Source organism: Orcinus orca, chromosome X (genome assembly GCF_937001465.1).
Source record: "Orcinus orca chromosome X, mOrcOrc1.1, whole genome shotgun sequence".
Taxonomy (NCBI): Eukaryota; Metazoa; Chordata; class Mammalia; order Artiodactyla; family Delphinidae; genus Orcinus; species Orcinus orca.
Genome location: NC_064580.1, coordinates 16275194 through 16301940, shown reverse-complemented (window position 1 = coordinate 16301940; position 26747 = coordinate 16275194). Strand labels below are relative to the sequence as shown.

Sequence of the window (26747 nt, the reverse complement as noted above, 5' to 3'; positions counted from 1 at the left end):
GTTCCCTTATAAAAGAGAAAGTTTATTAATCCAAGTTCATTCGTTTTAGAGCAGTTTTTTTTTTTTTAAGATTTAGGGGTTGGTTTTTTTTTTAAAGATTTAAGTTTTCACGATGGGAATTGATGACGACCTAAAAGTTTTAATGTGGCAAATCCTGACTTAAGTATTGCCCAAAGACTTCAGTCCTATGCTGTTTCTGTGCAAGCGGTACCTAAAATACTCAGTAAGACTACATCAATTTTTTAGTATATCTATAATTATACACATCTTCAACACTTTTAAACCTGCCTATTTTTTGCTTGTCATGTTTGTTCATTCTTTTCCACAGCGTGGCTGCCTTGTGACAGTGCCCAAATCCCCATGAATATATCAAATACTGGAAGATGAATTGTGACCTGTATTGGTGACTATATATGTCTCCAATATACATACAGATCATTGCTGCTGTGCCTCCTTTACTCATTAATTGTGACATTTCTAGCTAGAACTTCCATTACGTTTTCTTTCTTTCATAAGACTGGGCAGTTCATTTCTCATAAAAACTTATCTGTTTCTCTCTTCTTTGGCTTCTTAATATGTCTTTTGCATTTTTATAAAAACTTAAATTCTGCTGGTATACTTTCTCCTTTCCTGGAGAATTTGCCTTTACTTATCATTTTAGAATATTAGTTATTTGCATGACAAATTCAGATAAATTTGTGAGAAGGTTCATATACTTACCAGATAATTTTCTAGCCTCCCAAAGGTGGGAGGTCCTACTGGTTTGTATAGACTTTTAAGATACAAGAGGAGGGACTTCCCTGGTGGCGCAGTGGTTGAGAGTCCGCCTGCCAATGCAGGGGACACGGGTTCGAGCCCTGGTCCGGGAAGATCCCACATGCCGCGGAGCAACTAAGCCCGTGTGCCACAACTACTGAGCCTGTGCTCTAGAGCCCACGGGCATCGCAATGAAGAGCAGCCCCTGCTCGCCACAACTAGAGAAAGCCCACGTGCAGCAATGGAGACCCAACGCAGCCAAAGATTAATTAATTAATTAAAAAAATTGTTTTTAAATAAATAAAATACAAGAGGAGGTCTCTAAATCAAGGTTTCTCAACCTCGGCACAGTTAACATTTGGGGCTAGATAACTCTCTGTTGTGGGGCCTGTTCCGTGCATTTGAGAGTGTCTAGCAGCACCCCTGGTCTCCACCCACCAGGTACCAGTAGCAGCCAGCTGCTCACCGCCCCGCCCAGCTGTGACAACTAAAAATGTCTTCCAGTACTGTGAATGTTCCCTGGGGAATAAGATCGCCCCGCCCCCCAGTTGTTGAGAACCATTGCCGTATCAGATGAGAAACAGTTGCCATGGGGCCTTAGCTCTTTATTGTAGATACCAGAGGGAGAGCTGGGCTCTATGCCAAGTTGCTATAGCGGGAGTGACTCAGTGCAGGTAAACAGAGTAGAGGCAGTGGCAGTCAAGGCTGATTCATAAGTTAGTGGGAGAATGGGAGAAACCGAGTTCAAAGTAGAGAAATCAGAGGTGTGAGCTGAGTCATCAAGATCCCTCAGAATCACAACGTATCAGTCAAACCTACTGGTTTGGATAGAAGTGTTTGGGGCTCTTAAAGCCATATTTTTCCATATTCTAGGAAGAACTCAGAGACGAAGCCTCACTTGCCTAGCCTACCAATATGTTGCCATCCTTCGGGGAATCAGATTGAATGGAGGCAGCACATTTTGCACAACTGTTTGACGTGGCTGATTTCGCACAGCTATTTTCCATGGCTGACAGTGAGGGCGGGGTACATTTTAGGTCAACAAAATGGCCACGTGTTTAATACCACATAACCTGCGCATCAGGATCTGGGATGGATGACAGAAAAAGAAGCTGGAAGTTTAACGGTTTGTTTATTATACCAGGTCAAATTGTTCCTGCACAAGAATGTCCTCGAACCAAAATGCCTAAATCAGAAGAGCAGCCTCGGACAGTCACTTGCCCGTCGCTATGCCCGGAGGTGGAGCTGTGTTAGCCACATCCGTCACCTAGTGTGTGTGAATACTACCTATTTCAGTTATGCCTTGGAGGCTTGGCTACTAGCAGCCATGTCACTCAGTACACAGGGCCACAAGCTCACAGCTTGGAAGAGACATCACATGTTGACTCTTTCGCTTCTGAGCCATGTAACCTTAAGCAAAGCACTTACTTTCTGACACCTTAGTTCCATCGTCTGTGAAATGGGGATAATAATAGCACTCATCCCGTAGGGTAGTAAATGAGATAATTCTTATAAAGTTCTCAGCACTGTCATTATTAGTATAATTATGGCGTGAACTAACAGTTGGGCTTATTATTCAGCTTTCTACATTGTCTTCAAATGGTGTAACGGTCAAAAAGATGGTGCCAAGGAGCTAGAGGATCTCAGCAGCTGTGCCCACCCCACCCCCGCCCACACACACATACACACACACACACACACACACACACACACACACACACACACACACACAATTCAGGGCCTGCCTGGGATTGGGGAGGCCCACCTGCTCCCTGGCCTGGACTCTGAGGTTGGACTCTGTTGTTTCCTCCTGGGAATCAGTCTTATCCTGATTTAGTCAGAGGGGCTGGTTTAGTGTATGAGAGATGATATTTTTCTTGCCAGGACTGTTGTCACTCTGGGTTTCTCTGGTACAAAGTTTTACTTTATAGGGATCTTAGGGAACTGAGAACCTTGTGAGGGATCTCTGCTAACCTTTGGGAGAGACCAGAATATTACCTTAAGTTAAATTATACATACGCTACTACTTGAAGGCAATATATGTTCAACCAGTTAGGAAATGGGCCTTTTAAAATCAAAAACATTGCTTTGCTTCATATTTTGACCGTTTCATTTAAAAAAAGCTGCCATAGAGAGCTGGTTTCTGAATCATTCTCCAATTTGTTTTGCTTACTTTGAGTGGTCTTAGGAAAGGAATGAAAAGTAAATAAAATATGACAATATATCAGACTTTTTTTTAAAAAAGACATGCTCTACATGTGCATACTTAAGAATAAAGTGACGTTTGTTTATTTTGAAAATGCTTGCTATAGGAGCAGTTCCACGTGTAGATGTATTTCTGATGTATCTGTGGGGAGGAAGGTGATCTCCGCGTCCTACTCTTCCGCCATCTTCTCCTGTCCCCTGAAAATGCTTTCTGTGGATACTTTATGACGCTGATTTTGTTTTTCCTCATACAGCGAATGCTTCTACCGAGAAGAATGGTTTTTCTTTCAGTCTTCAGAATGGAGACGTGTGCCTCCATGATTTCACTGGAAAACAGCACATGTTTAATGAGAAAGAAGATTCCTGCAATGGTAAAAACCGTATCGCTCTAAGAAGGACTTCAAAGCGGGGAAGCTTACACTTTATTGAGCAAATGTGATTCCTTTTCCTAAAATCAAAGCATGTTGCTTGACAGTGTGAAAATGTCCAATCTTATTTTTTACACAATGTGAGTTGTATGAAAATCAACTAATTTTATACTCAGCAACTTCTGGAGGAGCATAAGCTAATTGAGCGCAATGGTTGCTATTGGAAGAGGAAACCAAGACGTTATACCATGGTTCTTAGACATTTGTGATTTGGTTTCTCATCCTTCATTTTAAAAGAAGACTGGTTTTAAACAACACACTAAGAATAAGACTCATTTTAAAAAAATCAAAGTAGTTCATTTCCAGCCCCAGTTAAAGATGCTAAGTTATCTTTGATAACATATGAAGCCACTGTTGGCTTCAGCCTGTTGGTGAGTTTCGTCGTGCATGCCTTTGTTGTAAATAAGATAAATTCTAGTGACCCACATGTCAGAAATCTTACTTCTCCATTTTTGGTATTTATTTTCTACTGTGTAAATTTCTTTCTTTGTAGAATCACGGTTGTGCTGTTGTGTCTAATGTGATAATTCAGAAAATCCTTGCTGATTCAGTGACCTCTAAAGCTCCTTTTGGAGATTATATGGGATGTGAAATACAGGAACTTCACTGAAATCAAGAAATAATGACGCCAGCCAGACTGGAAAAATGTAAGCAGATAGTGCCACAATTAGCTCATATAGTGCCTTGGAGTGAGTTAGAAAAAGGTGCCCCCACTGGGCAGACACAGCCCCATGGGCTCGTGATTTGGCAAACAGAATGAGGGCCATATTTTCGCCCCACTCACCCTCTTGGATGCACCGTTGTTCAGGGTGGCACCTGTACAACCGTACATAGCATCCGATACTGACACCCATCTCCTGACCTCTTCCCTAATCATCAGATTATGGAAGCTGCACCAAGGTGTTTAGCTGAATACCTTGGTCACCGAGGGGGAAGGAACTGTAATCTAGACCATATGGTAGAAAAATCATGATGTGGAAGCGATACATACACTGCCACTTCTCAAATCCCCAGAGCCTTTCAGAAAAGGGGAGTAGAGTAGGATTACTTTTTAAAAGAGATGTACATTAAAAAAAAATCATATTGCTGTTCTTTAAAAAGCAACTGCATGGTACTTTGTTAATTGCTATGACTGGTACACTCTGGCCCAGCCAGAGCTTTAATTATTTTTTTTTAAAGAATTGTCTTGATGAGTGTATAGTGACAAGGGGGAGCAGCTATTGGGAACAGTGAACTATCCTGCAATGCTATTGTTTCCATATGTATCAAACCCTGATTGGTCCTAGTCATAGCGAGTCTATCTTGCTTCCTACCTACAACTGCTTGAGCAGTGCCTCAAGTATGTCCTTACTAGGAACATTTCAAAAACCTTTAGTTAGGTCTTTCGCCAAGGTTCCCTTGCATATATTTCAAGTGAATGTTGTATCCCAGACTAACCACAGTAATAACGTAATACACTTCTGTGAGTGCTGATTTGTCTTTGCAATATTTCTTCTCCGATTTATTTAATTGTCTTGTATTTATACGTTAAAATTGACAAAAATGTTAAAATTGCCAAAATAAATTTGCAGTTAAGCCCTTTAAGTTCGAGAACTTTCACAAAAGGAAAACATTTGTGATCTCTTTCCCTGGTGGTGGAGCTTGGAAGCGGTAGGACCACCCTGAGGAAGGCAACTCGACAGTAGCATCCTTTGGCAGGCGGCAGGCACGCTGTGACCGTGAAGTCGGAGCAAGGATTGTCCTGCCTCCTGCGATTGCTTTCTGAGGTCTCTTTTTCATTTTCCTCTTGCTCTTTCAAGATTATCTCTTTAACACACGTTGACATTGGCTCACACAAGCCCCAGATTTGGATCCCCTCCAAGTGTCTGCTTCCTCAGCATCAAACAGTAGGATTTCAAGAAGGTGAGGATCGGAACTGGGGTTTCTGGGGAGCTGATTAGCATATAGGAGCCACAAATGGGGAAAGCTGGCCTCAACTCCACAAGAGGTGTCTGAGCAATCTCTCCTTCCACGATGCTCAGTTGCCTCAAAGATGTTGAGTACTAATTTGATGAGAGAGGTGGTGAGATACTCTAGATTTGGGGGTGAGATATCAGAAACCAAATCTCCCAAAGCAGATTATGTAAACAAAGTGTACACAAAAGGATACACAATGTCTGACAACCTTTAGGTCCTGCCCCCCACCCCTTATTTTTCCTATTGTGTTTTGTGTCTGGCTACAGTCCTTAAGCCAAATTCTCGTCTGTATTTTTACTTCAGACAGATAAGGGGCAGGACAGAGAGAATGTTCCTGAGAAGCACCCTCCTTTGGCTTTCAAATTGGTCCCACAATCTGAGACTCTACTGAAGGAGACAAAGGTGGTGGCAATATGAGGAGGCAAGGAGTATCACAACAGTGGCCAGTATTTGAAGGAGTATTTTCTCAGAACATTCGAGAATTTTTTTTGTTTCGTTTTGTTTTTCCCCCAAAACACTGCATTCATTAATCCCACAAAGTAACTCTGTTAACTTCAATGAACAGCATCATGATTGTTCTCAGTAAAAAGGGTGAAATGTCTTCATTGGAGATACTGGGTTGTGTCTAACGAGGTCACCTAGGAGGCAGGTTAGTTTGTTGAAGGTCATTTCCACAAAGAGCTAATTTACTGAACAAGCAATTTATCAAATGGACTAGTGCGTTGTCACTTTGTCTCCATAAGAGCATTTTAAGGACTATTGAGTTTTTCTCTGCTTCAGCTCCTCGCTACTGCGGTTGGAATCTGAAGGACGGACAGGAGAAAGATAAGACTGAGTGGACATAAGAACATCATCTTGAACGGGAAGAATTCTTAGCAGTATATTCTTTTTTCTTTTCACCTTAGTCTCTAGGTACAGCATCAAAAAGTTGGGGTGGGGCTTCCCTGGTGGCGCAGTGGTTGAGAGTCCGCCTGCCGATGCAGGGGACACAGGTTCGTGCCCCGGTCTGGGAAGATCCCACATGCCGCTGAGCGGCTGGGCCCGTGAGCCATGGCCGCTGAGGCTGCGCGTCTGGAGCCTGTGCTCCGCAACGGGAGAGGCCACAACAGTGAGAGGCCCACGTACTGCAAAAAAAAAAAAAAAAAAAAAAAAGTTGGGGTGGACAAAAATTGAATACATTCTTCCAGAATGTGTTCTTTTAAATATATTTATAGGACTTCCCTGGTGGCGCAGTGGTTGAGAATCCGCCTGTCAATGCAGGGGACACGGGTTCGAGCCCTGGTCCGGGAAGATCCCACATGCCGCGGAGCAACTAAGCCTGTGCGCCACAACTCCCGAGCCTACGCTCCAGAGCCCGCGAGCCACAATTACTGAAGCCCAAGTGCCTAGAGCCCGTGCTCTGCAACAAGAGAAGCCACCACAATGAGAAGCCCGTGCACTGCAATGAAGAGTAGCCCCCGCTTACCACAACTAGAGAAAGCCTGAGCGCGGCGACGAAGACCCAATGCAGTCCAAAATAAATAAATAAATAAAAATAAAATATTTATAGATATATACCTCGCTGTGAAGAAATCTTATGCTCCCTGGCGTTTCTCTCTTTACCTCTCAGTCTCAAACTAGCTGCAGGAAGCTGGAGCAGAGATATATTCAGCATTCTTTAAAATATTGTGATAAAAAACAAAATGATCTCCAGTCAACTAAAATTAAATTGTCATAGAAATTATTTGGCAAATTGGCTATTTTCAGCAAATTAATTCAGAACGGACCCTCTCTTCTGTGTCAAAGATGGCGTGCTTTTCTTTAGAGTCAAAGACCTGAACCCTCCAAGAGAAACATTTGTTGGTTTCCACCTTGGATGGTGACATGTGGCTCCCTGGGAACTTCCTTGGCAGAAGCCCCCCATGGCAGGACAAGGGGCAGACCCTCTGGTTGGGGTCAGAGAAGTTATACATGGTGCTACCTAAGGGTCTAGTTTCAGACTTTCATCTTTATAAAGATCATGAATCAGCTTCAGAAACAACAGCATACCCCATCACATTCCATATCTGATTCTTAACAAACATTTGAGAAATGACTCGGAGATGGGTTTCTATTGGGACACAACCAGAGAACGTTTTCATGGATATAGGGACCAAGATATGGAGGTTTTATATCTCAGGGACATAGAAATCTAAGATATGAGTCTGATTTTTATATAGCAGAGCTTGTAGTCCAAAAAGAATCACTGAAATTTGCTTGGAGATTTAAAAGCTAAAAAAGTAATAGCCTTCCTTCTTTTTGGTTTTATTCCTGAATTTCAAGCTTATTGAAAAATACAGCTTATATGATAATATACATTAAAGCATAGACCAAAGCCTAAGAATGTAGGCTGGCTATGCACCAAAAGAGGTATATGTGTGTAGCAGAATTTACAAAGAGACCAAGAGACTGAAAATGTTTCTATCCTGGATGGAAATGTCAGGTAATATGTAAAGGTCATCAGTTATTTTCCCCTATGGCTACAAAATGGACCCTTGAAGAAGAACTCACTGTGAACAAAGGCAGTAATGAAAGGAAGCAATAATCCCAGCTTTTAGTTACAGTATATGTGAGAGTTCTGTAAGAGTACATATTCACATTCCAAGAGATTTAATGGTGATAACTTAATGTCTAGTTTTATTTACCCCTAGACCATAGCAAATTTTGCATGGAGGCGCATCACGTGGATTGCTGCATTATTTAAGAGCCAATAGTAAGAAAAAGTGAGATAATGGGTTTGGTGCTTTAGTCGAGTGACACAGATTCATGTTACGGAATTTTGAAAATGAACTTGGTTAAGGATGATACATAGGGGACCCAGCTGAACATGACTTATTTTCTTTCATTCATTCATTCATTCAGTACCAATTGAGCTACAACTACATGCTCAACACTGTACCAGGTAAGGTAGGAGATACCAAAACTGTTTCAATGAGTAACTTACAATCCAGTTAGAAAAACATGCCTCACGTGAAAACAATATGAGCAGTACATTGTCAAATGATGATGGAACCAGCTGTGATTCATGAAGTACTTTCCTATGAGCCAAGCATGGTGCTGACTGCTTTATATTCACCCTCTTGTTCAAAGCCACCCTAGGAGGTAGGTGCTATTATTATCCCCATTTTACAGATGAGAACATTGAATATCAAACAGCTAAAACATCCCAAAGCTCGCACCACTTGTAAATGGCAGAACTGGAATTTGAACTCAATTTGAACTGACTCCAAGACCTAAGTTCTTACTAAAGAAATTGTTATGGGAATTCAGAGAATGGGGAGGGCTAATAGAGAAGAGCCGAGCAGGCCCTTAAACCAAAGACAAGCTTCAGATAGGCAAGGAGGAGGAGGCCTACTGGGTCAAGCATACAGTAGATGCATGGAGACTAGCAAAGGGCTTGAGTTAAGGATATTAGCTGAGCTGTCCTCTGGAATTAATATGGGACCAGATTTTGGTGGAAAATGAATAGTGGGCAGAAGATTGTAAACACTGTGGGTAACGATAGGCCACCAGAAACTGTAATGTCGAGTTTCAAGTTGCAGGTCTGGAGATGGACTGCAGGCCAGGCTCGGTGAGCTTTTGCCAGGTGACTAGTGGCGAGGCCGCAGGCGCGGGGGGCAGCTGGGGGACCCTGCTCTGCCCCAGTCGCCCCTCTCCTCTTCCCCCCTGGGCCCCACTACTCTACTTCCGCTCGTGGGCGCAGACGCGCCACGGGCAGAGCTACTATTATGGTCCGCGGAGGGGCGCCCAGGCAGCCGCAGTGGGCGGACCTATTTCTCCCACCTCTGGCGAGGTTGGCAACCCATTCCGGGGCCCTCCCCACGGCCGCTTAGGAAGGCAGCCTTATCCCCCGCCCGGAGTCAGTCCTTTATCTCCGCAGCTGCGAGCTTTCTGCTCCGCGACGGCGGATCTAGGGGCGGTGCTAGAGGGCGGGGCCAGGGATGGGGTTGTAAGCTCATCTCAGGGCTGGGCGGGGCCGCCAGCGACAGAGCGTGTTAGGCGTGTTCTGGGCCTCAGGCCCGGCTCCACGGATTCGGCTCCGCGCCGGGGGCGGGTCCGGGGGCGGGCCCGGGGCGTCCAGATGCCCGCGACGGAAGGACCTATTTCAACAGCCTCCGCTGAGGTCGACGGCCGGCAGGGAGATAAGGGGCTGAGAGAGGCAAACGTTCCCGCCCGGAGCCAAGTTCCCCGCTGCTCTCGGGGGCCACCTCGTTTTTCTTCCCCCACTGGCCGCGACTCGGAGGGTTCCGTTCCGCGGCGGGGGCGCGGCCGGGGACTGGGCTGTGAGTCTGCTGCGGCAGGCGGGTCGTGTAGAGTTCGCGGCCGGCCCCGAGGCCGTCTCACGACAGCCCGAAGACAAAAAAGGCTCGGCGGGGGCATCGTCGCCCCACGCCCGGAACCCAGTTCCCCACTTCTCCCGCGGGGCCGCGAGAGACTCGCGAGCGTCGGAAGCGCTACGGACCTGGTCAAGGCGGGGCAGCCGTAGCGCCAGCCCCTTTCTCCTCCTCCGCGCCTTTCAGCATAAGAAACTCTAGTTGGCTTGCTTTCCAATCATAGTTTGGTTCTATCGTTTAAAAAAGTCCCTACCTCGTAACGCCGGGCTCCATCTCGAGAACTGACCGAGGCTGTGAGTGCTTGGGAACCGGGCCCGCTCGGCGGCCGCAGCCCAGGCGTCCCACCGCCTTGTAGCAGGTCGGACGCCGAGGCCCCGGAGCAACGCGGAGATGAGGAGCAGGAGCAATTCCGGGGTCCGCTTAGACGGATACGCGCGGCTGGTGCAGCAGACAATCCTGTGTTACCAGGTAAGGAGGAACCACCCCGAACTGCCATCTCGAGGCACTTATTCTCCTACCCAGCCCCCTCTCGTGTGCTGAGACTTAGCAGTTAAGAGGAAATTTCCTCTTTAAATCCGGTCCTTGCTGGCCGATGGTTACTCCCCACCCCGTCCACTTTACGAGCCAGGGGACCTAAGGGCTGTGCGGCTACACTGCACAGGATTCTTTGACCGCTGTTTGGGATCGAAGATAGAAGGAGCCCCCTGGGTGCCCTGGGTACAAAACGCGTCTTTCTGCATTGACTCTGCTGCTTTTGGATGGAAGGAGGTGTGTGTAGTTTGGACAGAGCACACTGAATGAGGATGGTGAGCTCTGGACTGCGAGGACAGTAGACGGGAGTGAAGAAACTCCTGAGGTGTGCATCCCACTCCGGGGTGTGTGGCGACTGCTGCTATTCTGCCCTTGAATTATCTTGTTAGAGACCCACCTGCGAGGGTCTTAGGGCTTACTCTGGTTGCCATTTTACAGATGAGAAAACTGCAGGCCAGAAAGGTTACTGCAGGTAGCAGGGTTAGACCCAGTGCAGGTCTTCTCCCAAGTTGGAGGGGATCTTCGAAGCTGCCCATGTAGTCTGAGGTATGGAATGTCTCCTGTTTTGTATTACCCGGCTAAAGTTATATCTGGGCCCATCATGAAAGACCACTGGACTATTTTTATTCCTAGTGAAGACAACAGCTATGTTGCTTGCCCTCCATCAACGGCAATTATTTATAGGAGCTCCATGTCAGAGAAGGAAGTGGCCTTCCAGGGTAGAGGCCTGGCCTTCAAGTTGGGAGCCGTGGTCACTCCCAAGCCACTGACCCTTTTCCCTATAGCCAATTTCACAGCCTTGTTTCTTCATTCAGGAGATATTTATTGTGTCCCTATTATGTGCAAGGCACTCTGTCAGGTGCTGGGCCTACAAAGAAGAATAAATACTTGTAGTGCAGTCAGATTTATGCGTAGGGAATAGGTCCAGAGTCCCTTGTCCGAAACTCCTGGGGTCAGATGTGGTTTGCAAGTCAGCAGTGTTTGGACTTTAGGAAGGTAATATACATATATATTCTCTAGTAACTGCAGTGAAGTCTAGGCAGCACCCTTAATCAAACACATTATTATTTTCCACATTGGAATATGAAGATTCACACTGAGTAGGAAAAGTAAAGACTGAAAGTAGTTTCCTGTCAGGTCACCTTTTGCTACCAAACGAGCTTGCTGCAAAATTATGAAAACACTTTAAATTTTCAGAGCATATTGGCTTTTGAAATTGCACATGAAGGACTGTGGTTCTTATTTTGGGAGCTTAGCCCAGTTTGGGGAGCAGGGAGGAGTCCTGGAAGAGACGATGTTCAAGCTAAGAACTGAAGAAGAAGTAGGCAGGCAAGTGGGGGTGATTTTTTTTTTTTTTTGGCCTTCCTCTTTGGAATATATTATAATTACTTCTACAAAGTGTTTTAAAAATCCAAGTTGAAAATCCTGGCCCTTCATTACTGTGATGGAAGGGGCTTTAAGGAGAACTGATCAAGCTTGGTTCTTGTGTCACACCTGGGTTTGAATCTCTAGCTCGTCCTTCAACTACAGGTGTAACCGTTTCCCAGCCTCTCTGAGACTATGCCCTTATCTGTAAAATGAGGATATAAACACCTGTGATTACTGCCCAGTATGTTGCCTGCCCCCCGCCCCAGTAGGCAGTTAGCAAATAGTTGAGTGCTGTTGATGGTGTTACGATTTTGATATAGGCCACACATATCCAGGCCACAAGTCCTCGCCTCACCACCCTGGCCCAGGATGCTCTTTTTCCTGAAGGCCTTGATACAGCTACTAATTGCTTTCTGGTCTTTGAACATAATTATGTCTCCTCATGGATTCTGTGAGATCCTTAAGCACAGAGACCTCATCAGTTTCATTCCTTTTGCATCAAGCAGTGCTCCAGGCACATGAAAAGTACCCTTAAGTCCTTGTTGATAAAATATGTTCTGCAGACTCTGAGCCATCCTAATGACCCAGCTATTGATCCAAGCTTACCTTCCCTCAGGAGCAAAAGAACTGTCTTCCCATTAAAGCAAATCTGCAGCATTGGACTTTCCTCTCCAACATTTTAATGATTAAAAAAAAGTTGCCTGAGCCTTTAGTTGTATTTATTTTGGGGGTAGTTCGTGAGAAGCCCTCATGTTTGCCCTGTTTTTCCCTTCCTGACTGTATAGTCAAGCTTTTCTGGTTAACCAGAACACTCCAAGTACGGTTCTGTTGGAAAATCCCGTGAGTCTGCACATGCAGAATCACTCCTTTCCACTTTCCCCCACCTCGCACCCATCCCGCCGCAACAGCTAGTTTTCACAGTTGTAGAGCCCTAACCCATTTAGGGCCTGGTCATCTTTTCTGAGTGATCTTAGGCAGGTCACCTGTCCACTGTGTAAGAATGAATGAGCAATTTTATGTTATGCATAATTTACCACAATAAAAAATGAATGAGCTGGACTCTGAATGAGTGGTTTCTAAAGTTTATACTATATTTCCCATCCCCTGTAGATAGGTGCAGATGTTTATGAGGCAGTTTTCATTGTCAACTGGTACAAGGCTGACCTCTTTCTGATTTGTTCGGTTTTTTTTTAAAGTATAGTTGATTTACCATATTAGTTTCAGGTGTATAACTTGGTGATTCAATAGTTTTATAGGTTATATTCCATTGAAAGTTATTATAAAATAAGGGCTATATTTCCCCATGCTGTACAAAATATCCTTGTAGCTTCTTGATTTTATACATAGTAGTTTGTACCTCTTAGTCCCCTACCCCTATCTTGTCCCTCCCCCCTTCCCTCCCCCCACTGGTAATCACTAATTTGTTCTCCATATCTGTGAGTCTGTTTCTGTTTTGTTATATTTGTTTGTTTGCTTTATTTTTTAGATTCCACATATAGGTGATAAAACACAGTACTTGTCTTTCTCTGTCTGACTTATTTCACTAAGCCTAATACCCTCTAGGGCCATCCATGTTGTTGCAAATGGCAGAATGTCATTCTTTTTTATGGTCGAGTAGTATTCCATTGTATATATACACCACATCTTCTTTATCCATTTATCTGTTGATGGACATTTAGGTTGCTTCCATATCTTGGCTATTGTAAGTAATGCTGCTATGAACATTGGGGTGCATGTATCTTTTCAAATTAGTGTTTTTGTTTTCTTTGGATATATACCCAGGAGTGGAATTGCTGGATCATATGGTAGTTCTGATTTTAGTTTTTTGAGGTCCATACTCTTTTCTGTAGTGGCCGCACCAATTTACATTCCAACCAGCAGTGTGCTAGGGTTCCCTTTTCTCCACATCCTCACCAACATGTTATTTGTGGTCTTTTTGGTGATGGCCGTTCTGACAGGTGTGAGGTGGTATCTCATTGTGGTTTTGATTTGCATTTCTCTGATGATTAGTGATGTTGAGCTTTTTAAGTTGACATCAACTTACATTGATTTCACTTGTTAGAAATCAGTGTTAAATATACCAAACTCGTAATTATTCTTTTGTTAGAGGCAATACTTTGTTCAGATCAGCTAGCATATCAACTAATTCCTTTTCCTGTGTCTGTGAAAGAGAATTTTTTCCATTAGTCATTTGCCAAATGTACTTACTGCTAAATAATAAAGATTGACAAAACCAAAAGCCAGTTTTTTAAAAAGAGTGATAAAAAGGCAATCACAATAGATGTAAAATTTTAAATTAACCAGATAATGGAAATTAATTTTTTAAAAATTTTAAAGATATATGTGATTTATAAGAGACAAACCTAAAACAGAGGATACTGAAAGTTTGAAAGTAATTAGTGAGACAAGATATACTAGGCAAATGCTAACCAAAAATAAGTTGGAGTAATTATATTGATACTAACATCAGACAGATAAGCTTTTGAAATTTAAAAGAATTCTATTAGGGATTAAGAAATGTTATTACTAGATGATAAAAGGATAATTCACCAAAAAAAATAGAGCAGTTTTAAACCCACAGAATACTAACAACATAGCTTCAAAATGTATAAAGAAAAACTTGACTTAATTGTTAACAAATCCATAACCATAGAGGGAGTTTTTAAATACCCTTCTCTCAGATACTAATAAAGCAGAGAAATAATTAGGACATAGAAAATTTGAACACTTCCGTAAGAAACAAACTTGATCAAGTAATACATACGTAGAATTCTGTGCCCAACCAGTAGAAAATACTTATTTGTTTCAACCTTGCAAAGTATATTTTTCAAAAATTGATGACAAATTAGGGTATAAAGGAAACCTCAAAAAATACTGAAGTCAACTTTATGCATACCACATTTTTTGACCAAAATGCAAGAAAATTAGCAATAAACAATGACTGCTAACGCCCCCCCCCCACCAAATATGTTTGGAATCCTACTAAGCCCACTTCTAAATATATTTAAACAGATAATGGATATGTACGTCATGAATATATACACACACATACATATATATGTACACATATGATGTCATGGATCTAAGAAGAAATTATAATGGAAATTATAAAATATTTAGAACTGAATAAAAACAAAGGAATTCCAAATACCAATTTATGGAATATAGCTAAAGTGGGATGTGAAGAGAAGTTTATATCCTGAATTGTATAAGAAAAGAAGAAAGATTTACAAATTAATGAACTCAAGTTGAGAAGAGGACAACAGAGTATACCCAAGGAAATAGATGAAAGGAAATAATAAAGACAAGACCAACAATTAATGTAATATAAAACAAATAATAAAGATTGACAAAATCAGAAGCTAGTTTTTTAAAAAGACTAATAAAAAGGCAAATTTCTGTCAGGGTTGATGGGGGGATGGGAAAAGGGACAAATAGACAATATTAGGAGAAAATGGAAAAATACTATGAACAATTTTGGGCAGTAAATTTGAAAACGTAAATGACAGTTTTCTAGATAAATGTTACCAGTGTTAAAGCAAGAAAAATTTACATCCTAATTAGACTATAACCATTAAAGAAAATTGAATGAGTGAAAAAATTCCTAGTCCAAGATGAGTTTATAGACTAGGACCAAGGAACATTTAGAGGTTTATTTATTCATTCATCTTTGAAGGCTAAGGAATTTGGCTTTTATTCTGAGTGGGAAGGGAAGCTGTGAGAGGGCTTTGAGCAGATGAGTGGCATCATCTGAATGATGTTTGAAAAGAATCACTCCACCGGCTGCATGGAATATAAGGTGTCAAGATGCACAACAGGGCGACCAGTTAGGAAGCTTCTGCAATTGGAGCATGATGGCTCAGGCAAGGGTGGTTGTAGTGGAGACAGATAGGAATGGTTGAGTTTGGGGAAAATTTCATAGGTAGAGACAAGTTTTACTGGTGGACTGAGTATATGATGTATGGAAAAAAGTCAAGAATGACTCCAAGATTTTTGGCTTGAGTAACTGGTAGGATGGAATTGCCTTTTACTGAGATGGGGAAGATTGTGGAGGAGCAAGTTTCTGGGGGAAGATAAGGAGTTTTATTAATTTCGAGGTGACCGTTAGACATCCAAGTGGAAATGGTAAATAGGCAGTTGAATATATGAGTCTAGAAGTCAGGGGAGAGGTTAGGGCTGGAGATGAAAATCTTGGAGCTGTTGGTACACATATATGTAATGAAAGATAATGAGACTGGATGAGATCACAGGAGTGAGTTAAACAGAGAAGAGATGACATTTAAAGAGGAGCTTTCCAAAAATGGAGAGCTCCGGAAGATGAGGAGGGAACACCAAGGGAGACTGAGAAGCAGCAGATGAGGAAGGGGGAAAACCAGCCAAGGGTGGTTGTCGTCCTAGAAGCCAAGTGAGGAAAGTGATTCAAGGAGGAGTATCAGATGGGGGAAAGACTAATAATGGGTCAAAGACAAGTAGCAACAAGACTGAGAAGTGACCATTAGATTTAGCGGTGTGGAAGTTGTTGGAGATCTTGTCATGCAGTTTATGTGAGTATTAGAGGCAGAAATCGGTTGAGGGGAGCTCGAGAAGGGAAGAACAAGAGCTAAAGATCGCGTTGAAACGATTCTTTTGAAGATTCTGCTGTAAAGGAGAGCAGTGGTTGGGTGGAGATGTGAGCTTGAGAGGGGTTTATTTGAGAAATTATATATCTGGTAGAAATGATCCAGTAGATAGGGAAAAACTGATAATGCAAGAGTGAGAGTGGGAATTACTGGAGCAGAGATAGTTTATCCATCAAAACAAGAGGGAAGGCAGGGTACGCGGGCTCAGTGTTCTCTTTTGATTGCTTCTGCTTTCTCAGTGAAACACAAGGCACCGTCATTAGCCGAGAGTGAAGTTGGAGAGGAGTTATCAGAGGTTTGAGGAGAGGGGAAAAGGTTTGAAATTGTCCTTTAGGAGAAGAAGGGAATGGATGGTCCAGGGATTTCTAGCATGATTGTTGGACAGCATTAAGGGTCCTTAATTTCAAGCAAGTTCAACCAGTATGGCTCTGTTTTTTTTTCCAGCTGCGCAGGTGCACCCCCAGCGGTAGGCAAAGAGTCACATTTAACCAGAGCTCGGGTTTTTGCGTGGTGACTACAATGGAGTGAGAGAGGGGCAAGAGATTAACAGATAACCCCTATCTTAAATAAACTGTTTCAGATAAAAGATAAAGAGGGATAACTACCAACTCCTTTTATGTGGCCAATATCCCAAGATACCATAGTCAAACAAGACGTAATGAGAAATATTATTTATGGAGGAAATTCACTTATAAATATTGATGCAAAAATATAAAGTAAATTATTAATAAAATGAAGCCAGCAATGTATTAAAAATACAGCATAATCAAGTAAAGTTTATGTCAGTAACACCAGGAAATTTTCTTTAAGAAAATCTATTAATATAACTTACCATATTAATAAAGGAAAAAAAGCCTTCAACTTTATCTGTAACATTTTATTTCTTTTTTAAAAAAGGAAGGAATTTGTACCGTTCCTTCATGGTGGAATGCTTTCATTTGTTGGATCTGAGTGATGGGTATTGGTTATATTGTTCTCTCTGCTTTCCTGTATGTTCGAGATTTTATTAAGTTGTAAAAATTAAGGCCGTATTAATAAACATAGTCTAGGAGTAACCCAGGAGTCAGCTTGGATTTCTTCTTTTCCCTCATGCCCCACCAAAAAGTGAGAGAATGTCCTAATGAATTAGATCACCAAAATCTCTCTGCGCTCCACCCACTTCTGTCCCTGTCCACTGCCCCCACCCGAGTCCAGGCCACCATCATCTCATGCCTGGACTGCCCCTCTAGCCTCCTGATTAGTTCCTTGCTTCCACTCTTGGCCCCTCCTCCCCAGCAGTAAGCAACCTTACATCAGGCACCAGACTACACTGCTCTCCTGCCTACAACTTGCCATGGCTTTCGTCACTCCTAGAATAAAATGCAGAGTTCTATCAAACTTTGCAGTCCAGCTGCAGCCTAGCTCACCAGCTTCTCACGCACCATCAGTGGTGTGCTGGTAAATGCTTAACAGCTGGCTCAGCTGACTTGAAAACGTGACTTTGTCAAGAGCCATACCAGGAGGGAGAAAATGAGAGAAAACCACCCCCAATCTCTCATGCCCAACAGCAAACTCTTGATCTTTCCCAACAAATCTGGGTACCACCACCCATTTGGAGCCCCAAGTCAGCAACCCAGGAGTCTTTTTGGTCCCTTCTTTCTTCCTTTCCCACCTGTATCTATTCCATCACCAAGCTTTGCTGATTCTATCTCCTGAACGTCTCTCGAATCCATCTGCTGCTTCTCCTCTGCTCTACCGTCACCGCCCTCCTTGTCTAAGCTGCCAGCCTTGCCAGTCTCTACCCCGGTACTAGCTTCCCAGCCTGTTTTCTCTCTGCAACTACTCTCAGTCCCCTCCCGGTATTTCTCCTGACTGCAGCCAAAGTGGTCTTTTCCAAAGCAGGTATGCCCTCCTGCTGCACCCTCCCTCACTCTGGGTAACATCTTAACCTCTCTTCCACCCCGGCTCCACCGGGGGAGCCCTCCCTCCCCTCCCTCCTTGATGCCCTCACAGCATGACACACATCCCCTTTGCTGCACGTAACCGAGTTGGAATTTTACATCTATTTGTGTGACTTAAAATGAATGAATTCCCACTAGGCTATAAAGTCCGCTGCACAGGACCAAGGATTTCTTTTTAATTACCATTTTGTCCTTAGCACTTAGTGTCTGGCAGTTGTAGAGATTTTAAAAACAGTTGTTGATTGAATGAATAAATAAATGAATTAAAATGCTTAAACCACATAGTCTATGTGCTGTAGTATGTGCAGTTAACAAATGACCACTGCTCTTGTTATTATTATTCATCAGACCTCTACCATACAACCATCATTTGGGGATTCTTAGAACCTAATTGTATGTCCATAAAAAGAGACTGGGCCAGAGTTGCTGCAACCTATCCGTTGTCCTTAGTTCAGTTTAATCTAGCAGGAATTTATTTAATAGTCAAGATGGGAATGAGAACAGTTGTGGGCCAGGGCATACACAAGCATTCCCAGCAGCCCTGAGTCCAAAAAGGGCAGAAATGACATTTTTCGTCCGTAGTCAGAAAGGGACTGTCTGACAGATGGTTGTCTGGTCTGTGTGTCGAAGATTCGAGAAAGAGAGCACTTGATAGATAACCTAGTATCAACCCCAGCCCTGCCTTCTGCCATCTCCCACTTCAGTTCTTTTTAGGTGCAGCCAGGAGGGGGGCTTTTGCTGTGCTCTTTTCAGGACAGCCTTTAAATATTTTAGTGCCAGATAAAAACATTAGAGTAATTCAATGAAAAAGGTCCTTGAATCTTCCATTTACAAATAAAGGACCATAATAGACCCGTACGAGGGAAATCTCTCCCAAGTTTCGCAGGGATCTAAAAGGTCATGTAGATCACCTAATCTCCTTTTACAGTTGAAGAATACCAGCCAAGGGAGTTGAGGGGACCTTTTTCAAGGTCATCCGTTTGGTGAGCTGACAGCCCCGTGATAAGTGCTCCGTCTTGTTGGAAACAGGCCAAAGAGTAGAGATAAATACTTTAGACATACCAGATTGCTGTGAAATAAAGTTATTCACTAATAGAGTGAAGTAAATATCACATCTGCCTCATAATAGGTAGGGAGAACATAATGTTCATAAAATACATTTAGAGAAGTGTTCCTTAATCAAATGGGTTACAGACCCATTTGAGAATTTGATGATGGGTGAATATCTTATCTTCTCCTGGGAAAAATGCTCACATAAAAGTTCCAGGAGTCTAAGGACCTCCAGCTCCCTGCCCCCACAAAGCCCATCTATGGACTCCCGGAGAGCCCAGAGGCAGAGTGACAGGTGTGATGCCACCATGCTCTGAACCCGAACCTGATGGAATAAAAGTCATTGAAAATATCAAATGGTGACATTTGCAATTTTCCTGTTCAGGTGAAAGGTTACTAGTGTGGCACCCAGTAATCCCTTGATACCTGGGACTTCAGGCGTGGCCAGGAGGATTCTGACAGCCCTACTGAGTTTGAATGTGTTCTATAAGTTTCCACAACACCAGGCTAAGGACTGATACCTCAAGCTAAGGAATTGGCAAGAGAGTCAAAGAATTAAAATCTCCTAAAAGAGTGGTAAAGTCATTTGCACATTTGATTGTAGCTGAGGGGCCCGGAATGGTTTCTGTGAAGTTTGAAAGTTTTAAGATGAGCACTGGGATCTGGAACGAAGCTAGAACAAAGCTAAAATGAAGTGGATGCCTGCAGCGCTTGGCCTCCGACCCAGTTTGTTTCCCTGTAAGCCATCACTCAGTCGTGTGAGATGATACAGATGCGTCGGCCCAGGGCAGCTTGCAGCCTGTGCTTTATTTGTGAATCCAGAGGGGGAAATCTAATCGGCAGCAATTTAGAAAAAGACATCATTTGCAAGTGAAAATTGCACACCTGTGATCTCCTTAGGTAAAGCATGAGGCTGTTGCATGTTAGAGCTTAAATTTTCAACAGTATTCTCTGAAAGCTTGAGGTTTACATATCAAATTATGCAAAACCTATCTTTTTTTTTTTTTTTTTTTTGCGGTGCGCGGGCCTCTCACTGTTGTGGCCTCTCCCATTGCGGAGCACAGGCTCCGGACGCGCAGGCTCAGTGGCCATGGCTCACGGGCCCAGCCGCTCCGCGGCATGTGGGATCTTCCCGGACCGGGGCATGAACCCGTGTCCCCTGCATCGGCAGGCGGACTCTCAACCACTGCACCACCAGGGAAGCCCGAAACCTATCTTTTAAACTAATGGAAAAGGGGCTTCCCTGGTGGCACAGTGGTTAAGAATCCGCCTGCCAGTGCACGGGACATGGGTTCGAGCCCTGGTCCGGGAAGATCCACATGCCGCGGAGCAGCTAAGCCCGTGAGCCACAAATACTGAGCCTGCGCTCTAGAGCCCGCAATCCACAACTACTGAGGCCCGTGCGCCACAACTACTGAGCCTGCGCTCTAGAGCCCGCGATCCGCAACTACTGAAGCCCGTGTGCCTACAGCCTGTGCTCTGCAACAAGAGAAGCCACCGCAGTGAGAAGCCCGCACATCGCAACAAAGAGTAGCACCCGCTCGCCGCAACTAGAGAAAGCCCGCGTGCAGCAATGAAGACCCAACGCAGCTAAAAATAAGTAAATAAAATAAATCTATTAAAAAGTAAATAATAAATAAATAATGGAAAAAAGAAGGGTTACTCACACAACCAGTAGTCTGAATTACAGATGCAGTCATTTTAAAACCAATGCTGCTGTCATTCCCACTTTAAAAAACCTCTCCCAAGTCCAAGGCATTGCCCTTCCCCATCTCCTTTAACATTTCAAACAGTTGCTAGAACAAAATTCCCATACAACAAATGAATTTAACCAGTTTTCGGAGTTTTTGTAATAGAAATTCTCACATTCTATTTTTTGCTTTACCAGCACAGGGGCGGTAGGGAACAGGGGGCTGGGGGAGTAATCATGTATTTTCAACATTTATCTTAGTTTCTTTTGGGCATTGCATTTGAATAATTGAACAGTATATTCCTCCCTTGGAACTGAGCAAGTTGGTGGGATGCACTAAGCGATTCTTAATCCAAAGGAAAGAGGTCTAAGGGTAGGAGTTAGCCGGAGGCCTCTGACCTCTGTCCCTTGGAGCATAGGAAAAGGAGCTTCAGGAAGGCTTCATGGAGGAGGGAGCATGTGAAGGAGAGGCGTTTGCTGGAGAGCATTACAGGCGGGGAGAAGAGTGTGTGCACAGGCCCAGAAGTGCGAGAGCAGAGCATGTGCAGGAAATACTAATTGGGGTTTTCTGGGGAGCTAAGGAGGGAGCGACGGGTGATGAGGCGGGATGTGAGAGGAAGAGCCAGCACATGATGAGCCTTGTATGGCTACCCAAGGGACTTCGGTTCTATCTTGTAGGGTCGGAGAATTCTGAGCAGGGCAGTGAAGGCTTGAGATTCTAGGTCTTTCAGTGACCTCCCTTTGTGGAGGATGGATTGGAAGGAAAGCAGTACTAGAGGTAGAGAGATCAGTAAGGAGCTATTCCGATTTTCTTTTGGGACGGAGGGAGGGGAAGAAGGAATCTATCCTCTCTGTGCCGTTTTTGGTGGGTAGATGACAGCATCCATCTGTGTGCCCTCCAGGTAGAAATTGAACTGCAAAATGTTAAATTAAGTAGTTTGGTGCTACCATCTAGCTTATGTATTTTACCTTAATATTGCCTCAATCTTAGATTTCTTTAATAGCATCAAATGTTTTTACGGTATCTAGTTCACTGTGGCCAGTTAATAGGCATTTGTAGTTGTATCTGTCAGGATTCTTTCAGATGTAACTGACACAAACCCACCTCAAATGGCCTTTAAGCACAAAAGAGAATTTATTGCTCAAATAACTGAAAATCCCAAGCGACTGGGCTAGGTTCAGGCATGGCTGGATTTAGGAGCTCAAATGACCAAGTATATCTCTTTGTATTACTTGGCCCTGTTTGACTCAGAGTGGGCTTTATTCTCTGGCAGGCTCATCTCAGGTGGTGGCAGAAGTGGTCCCTTGGCAGCTCCAGGTTATAGTCTTTCAGATTGGTGCCCTCTGTAGAAAGCAAGCTTTTCCTATAGTGCCCCTAGAGAAAGTCCTGACTGTGAATGGCTCTCAGTTGGTCCAGCTTGGGTCGTGTGCACATCCCTGAACTGTGCCTAGATTGGCCAGGCTGGGTCACACGTCCTTCCCTGCAGCTGGGGTTGTGGCCAGGGGTCAGGCAGTTATGGGATCAACCCTGCCTCCCCTCCCCAGAACCACTACTGAATCAGAGCAGGGGAAATTATAGGCCATTACCAGAAAAGGGGGGAAGAGTTACTGGATAGGCAGAGGCAACAGTGGTTTCCATTAGAATGGGGATGAAGTAGAGGGCCCGAGGGGTCCCGACCCATGGTCTCCAGTCTGCTTCGAACCCTCCTTTTTATACAAAAGGAAACCAAGGGCCAGAGAAGTTAAGTAATTCGCTCAAGATCACATAGCTAATAAGTGGCAGAGCAGATTTGAACCCAGGTGTATCTTACACAGTGTGGGGGCTGTGGCCTTAAACACTGCATTATGTTCCGTGCCTCCCTTGAGGAACGGCCTTCAGGGACCTTCTGCACAAATAATACCAGAGACTGAGCTCACATTACCTACAACCCTGTCCATTCTATTTGGAAAATTCTAAATATTAGGAAGCTCTTACGTTGAGTTGAAATCTGACTTGAGTTGAATAGCCAAAAAAATCAAATCCCTCTTTCAGAGGACAACCTTTCAGCAATTTGAAGATGCTAACTTGCTCTCCCTTAAACCTTCTCTAAACACCCTATTCTCCCTTCATGAGCTGTGGCTCTCAGCCTCTTCATAGCCCTGACCAACCTCTGGGTATGTTCCAGGTAGGGAATATCCCTTTTCAAACATGGTGTTTGGCAGTGACAGTATGCCAGGTGTGCTCTGCCAGGCTGGCAGTTCAGTGAGACGCTCATTTCCCTTGTTCTGAAAACTCTACTTCCATTAACATAGCCTTGATTTTTTGGTATCCACTCACATGCTGTTCGTAGGTCGTTCGTTGTTAAAACTTGCAGGCAGTGTTGTATAGTTGAAATTTCTTGTACCTAAATACTGGGGCAAGATGTGGCTGGGTCAAAGGGTAGCTGCTGGGATGGGGGAGTGGGGGGGTGATTTGGAAAAAAGAGAAGAGGTTCTGTTTAAAGAGTTGTTGGGGCCCTGGGAGTGGGAGTGTATGTGTAAAGGGAGCTGAGTCATCTCAAATGTGTGGGAGTGATTGCTACTAAAATTAGTTAAGCAGACATTTATTGAACACGTAAGCCCAATAAATAAATTCTTGTTGAATTGTATCTAGTTTTGTTTCCACCTGTTTTCTAAGTCCTTAAGTGTTCTGCTGTTCTGGGTCAGCATCCACTTTGCAGCCCTTACCTGCCCCTCCTCTCACATGCACACGCCTTCTTAGGAGCAGTGGATGCCACCTTTTCAACATCGCTGCTCTCTTCTGTTGTTAATCCTCCCCATCCCCTGATTGCTCTCAGTATCATCTTGGTATTGCCACCAACCAAGAAGATTGTATAAGTTTTGTTTCTTGAGCGTATATGACGAAGACTTGAGCTTTTATTATCTTTATTTTTCAGGTTGATAATTTTAACATTGAATATATGTTTTTAAACTACATACCCACCACCCTAGGGAGCCATGTACACTGTCTTCTTCGGTCATCTTGTACCACTGTACCGTTACCCTCAGTGAAATTCACTGCCCTAACTTCTGCCTCCTTAAACTTCACCTCTGTCCTTTGAGTTTACTATTCTCCGTTTCACCCATCTCATCTCTGAATCTAGGGATAAGCCATTTCCTATGCTTGAAGCAGCTCCCCTGTTTTACCCACTTTTCTACTTATAAAGCAAAAATGAGGATTTACCACCTGTTTGAATCATTCCCAAGATTCATGCTTCTTCAGAGTTTCCTAAAGAAAGACTACAGTTCTATGAATTTTAAAACATGTATAGAGTCACGTAACCACCACCATAATCAAAATACAAAGCAGTTCCTTCGACTAAAAAATCTCCCTCCTGCTACCTCTTTATAGTCACACATCCCACCCAACCCTAATCTCTAGAAACCGCTGATTTGTTCTGTGTCACTATAGTTTTGTCTTTTCAAGATTGTCATGTAAGTGGAATCATATGGTACGTAACCTTTGAGAGTGGCTTCTTTCACTTAGTATAATGCCCCCGAGATTCATCCAAGCTGTCGTGTGTATCAGTAGTTTGTTCTTTTTCATTGCCGAGTAGTATTCATTATATGGACATATCACAGTGTGTTTATCCATTCACCCGTTGAAGGAAATTTGAGTTATTTACAGTTTCTGGCAGTTATGGATCGAGCTGCTTTAAACATGCATGTAGAGGTTTGCATTTCTCTAGGGTAAATACTTAGGAGCAGGTTTGCTGGGTCATAGGGTAAGTGTCTGTTTAACTTCATTAGAAATCGCCAAACTCTTTTCTAGAATGGCAGCACTATTTTGCATTCCCACCAACAGTGTATGAGGATTCAAGTGGCTCTATGCCCCTGTTAACGCTTAGTATTGGCATTAGTTTTTCTATACTTTAAATTTTCATTTATTTACTTATTTATTGAAGTATACTTGATTTACAATGTTGTGTTTCTGGTGTACAGCAAAGTGACTCAGTTATATATATACATATTCTTTTTCATATTCTTTTCCATTATGGTTTATTACAGGATATTGAATATAGTTCCCTGTGCTATACAATAGGACCTTGTTGTTTATCTATTATATATATAGTAGTTTGTATCTGCTCATTCCAAACTCCTAATTTATCCCTCCCCACCTCCTTTTCCCTCTGGTAACCATAAGTTTATTTTCTATGTCTGTGAGTCTGTTTCTCTTTTGTAAATAAGTTCATTTGTATCATATTTTAGATTCCACATGCAAGTGATATATGGTATTTGTCTTTCTCTTCTGACTTACTTAGTATGATAATCTCTAAGTCGATCCATGTTGCTGCATATGGCATTATTTCATTCTTTTTTATGGGAGAGTAGTATTCCATTGTCTGTGTATACACACACACACACACACACACACACAAACACACACACATATATATATCACCCATCTTCTTTATCCATTCATCTGTTGATGGACATTTAGGTTGCTTCCATGTCTTGGCTATTGTAAGTAGTGCTGCTGTGAACATTGGGGTGAATGTATCTTTTCAAATTACAGTTTTCTCCAGATATCTGCCCAGGAGTGGGATTGTTGGATCACACGGTAGCTGTCTTTCTAGTTTTTTAAGGAACCTCCATACTGTTTTCCATAGTGGCTGTACCAGTTTACATTCCCACCAACAGTGTAGGACGGTTCCCTTTTCTCCGTACCCTCTCTGGCATTTGTTATTTGTAGACTTTGATGATGGCCATTCTGACTGGTATGAGGTGATACCTCATTGTAGTTTTGATTTTTTTTTAATTAATTTATTTTTGGCTGTGTTGGGTCTTCATTGCTGTGCTCAGGCGTTCTCTAGCTGCACTGAGTAGGAGCTACTCTTCGTGACAGTGTGTGAGCTTCTTGTTGCAGTGGGTTCTCTTGTTGCGAGCACAGGCTCTAGGAACGCAGGCTTCAGTAGTTGTGGCTCGTGGGCTGTAGAGCGCAGGCTCAGTTGTTGTGGCACACGGGCTTAGTTGCTCTGCGTCATGTGGGGTCTTCCCAGACCAGGGCTCAAACCTGTGTCCCCTGCATTGGCAGGCGGATTCTTAACCACTGTGCCACCAGGGAAGTCCCTAGTTTTGATTTTAATAATTAGCAATGTTGAGTATCTTTTCATGTGTCTGTTGGCTATCTGTATGTCTTCTTTGGAGAAATGCCTCTTTAGGTTTTCTGCCCATTTTTTGATTGGGTTGTTTGTTTTTTTGTTATTGAGTTGTATGAGCTGTTTGTATATTTTAGAAATTAAGCCCTTGTCAGTTGCATCATTTGCAAATATTTTCTCCCATTCCGTAAGTTGTCTTTTCATTTTGTTTATGGTTTCCTTTGCTGTGCAAAAGCTTGTAAGTTTGATTTGGTTCCATTTGTTATATTTGCTTTTATTTCTCTTGTCTTGGGAGACTGATCTAAGAAAACATTCTTACATTTATGTCAGAGAATGTTTTGCCTGTGTTCTCTTCTAGGATTTTTATGGTGTCATGTTTTATATTTAAGTCTTTAAGCCATTTTGAGTTTATTTTTGTGTATGGTGTGAGGGAGTGTTCTAACTTCATTGATTTATATGTGACTGTCCAGCTTGCCCAGCACCACTCGCTGACAAGATTGTCTTTTCTCCATTGTATATTCTTGCCTCCTTTGCCGAAGATTAATTGATCATAGGTGTGTGGATTTATTTCTGGGCTCTCTATTCTGTTTCATTGATCCATATGTCTGTTTTTGTGCCAGTACCATGTTGTTTTGATTACTGTAGCTTTGTAGTATAGTCTGAAATCAGGGTGGGTTATACCTCCAGCTTTGTTCTTTTTCCTCAGGCTTATTTTGGCAATTCTAGGTCTTTTAT

At 43.2% G+C, this 26747-nt stretch overlaps 2 protein-coding genes across 36 annotated transcripts in view; both read left to right on the top strand.

The window, feature by feature from the left end:
• Nucleotides 1-4973, top strand: part of ADGRG2 (adhesion G protein-coupled receptor G2) — a 185430-nt gene extending 180457 nt beyond the window's left edge. For all 23 annotated transcript variants that reach the window (XM_049704707.1, XM_049704725.1, XM_049704709.1 and 20 more), the window contains one exon: nucleotides 3216-4973. In XM_049704707.1, coding sequence (XP_049560664.1) covers nucleotides 3216-3400 — 185 coding nt within the window. In that variant the 3' untranslated portion in view covers nucleotides 3401-4973. The remainder of the gene's footprint in view (nucleotides 1-3215) is intronic.
• A 4515-nt stretch (nucleotides 4974-9488) lies between these two features.
• Nucleotides 9489-26747, top strand: part of PHKA2 (phosphorylase kinase regulatory subunit alpha 2) — an 85286-nt gene continuing 68027 nt past the window's right edge. For 4 of the 13 annotated variants that reach the window (XR_004480207.2, XM_033417379.2, XM_033417378.2 and 1 more), the window contains exon 1: nucleotides 9490-10165. Coding sequence is in view for 12 of the 13 variants with exons in the window: in XM_033417379.2 (XP_033273270.1) it covers nucleotides 10088-10165 (78 nt within the window). In the remaining variant the exon portion in view is untranslated. Of the gene's footprint in view, nucleotides 10166-26747 lie in introns of all 13 variants that reach the window. The other 9 variants (XM_033417376.2, XM_033417371.2, XM_033417370.2 and 6 more) reach the window with 5 other exon arrangements.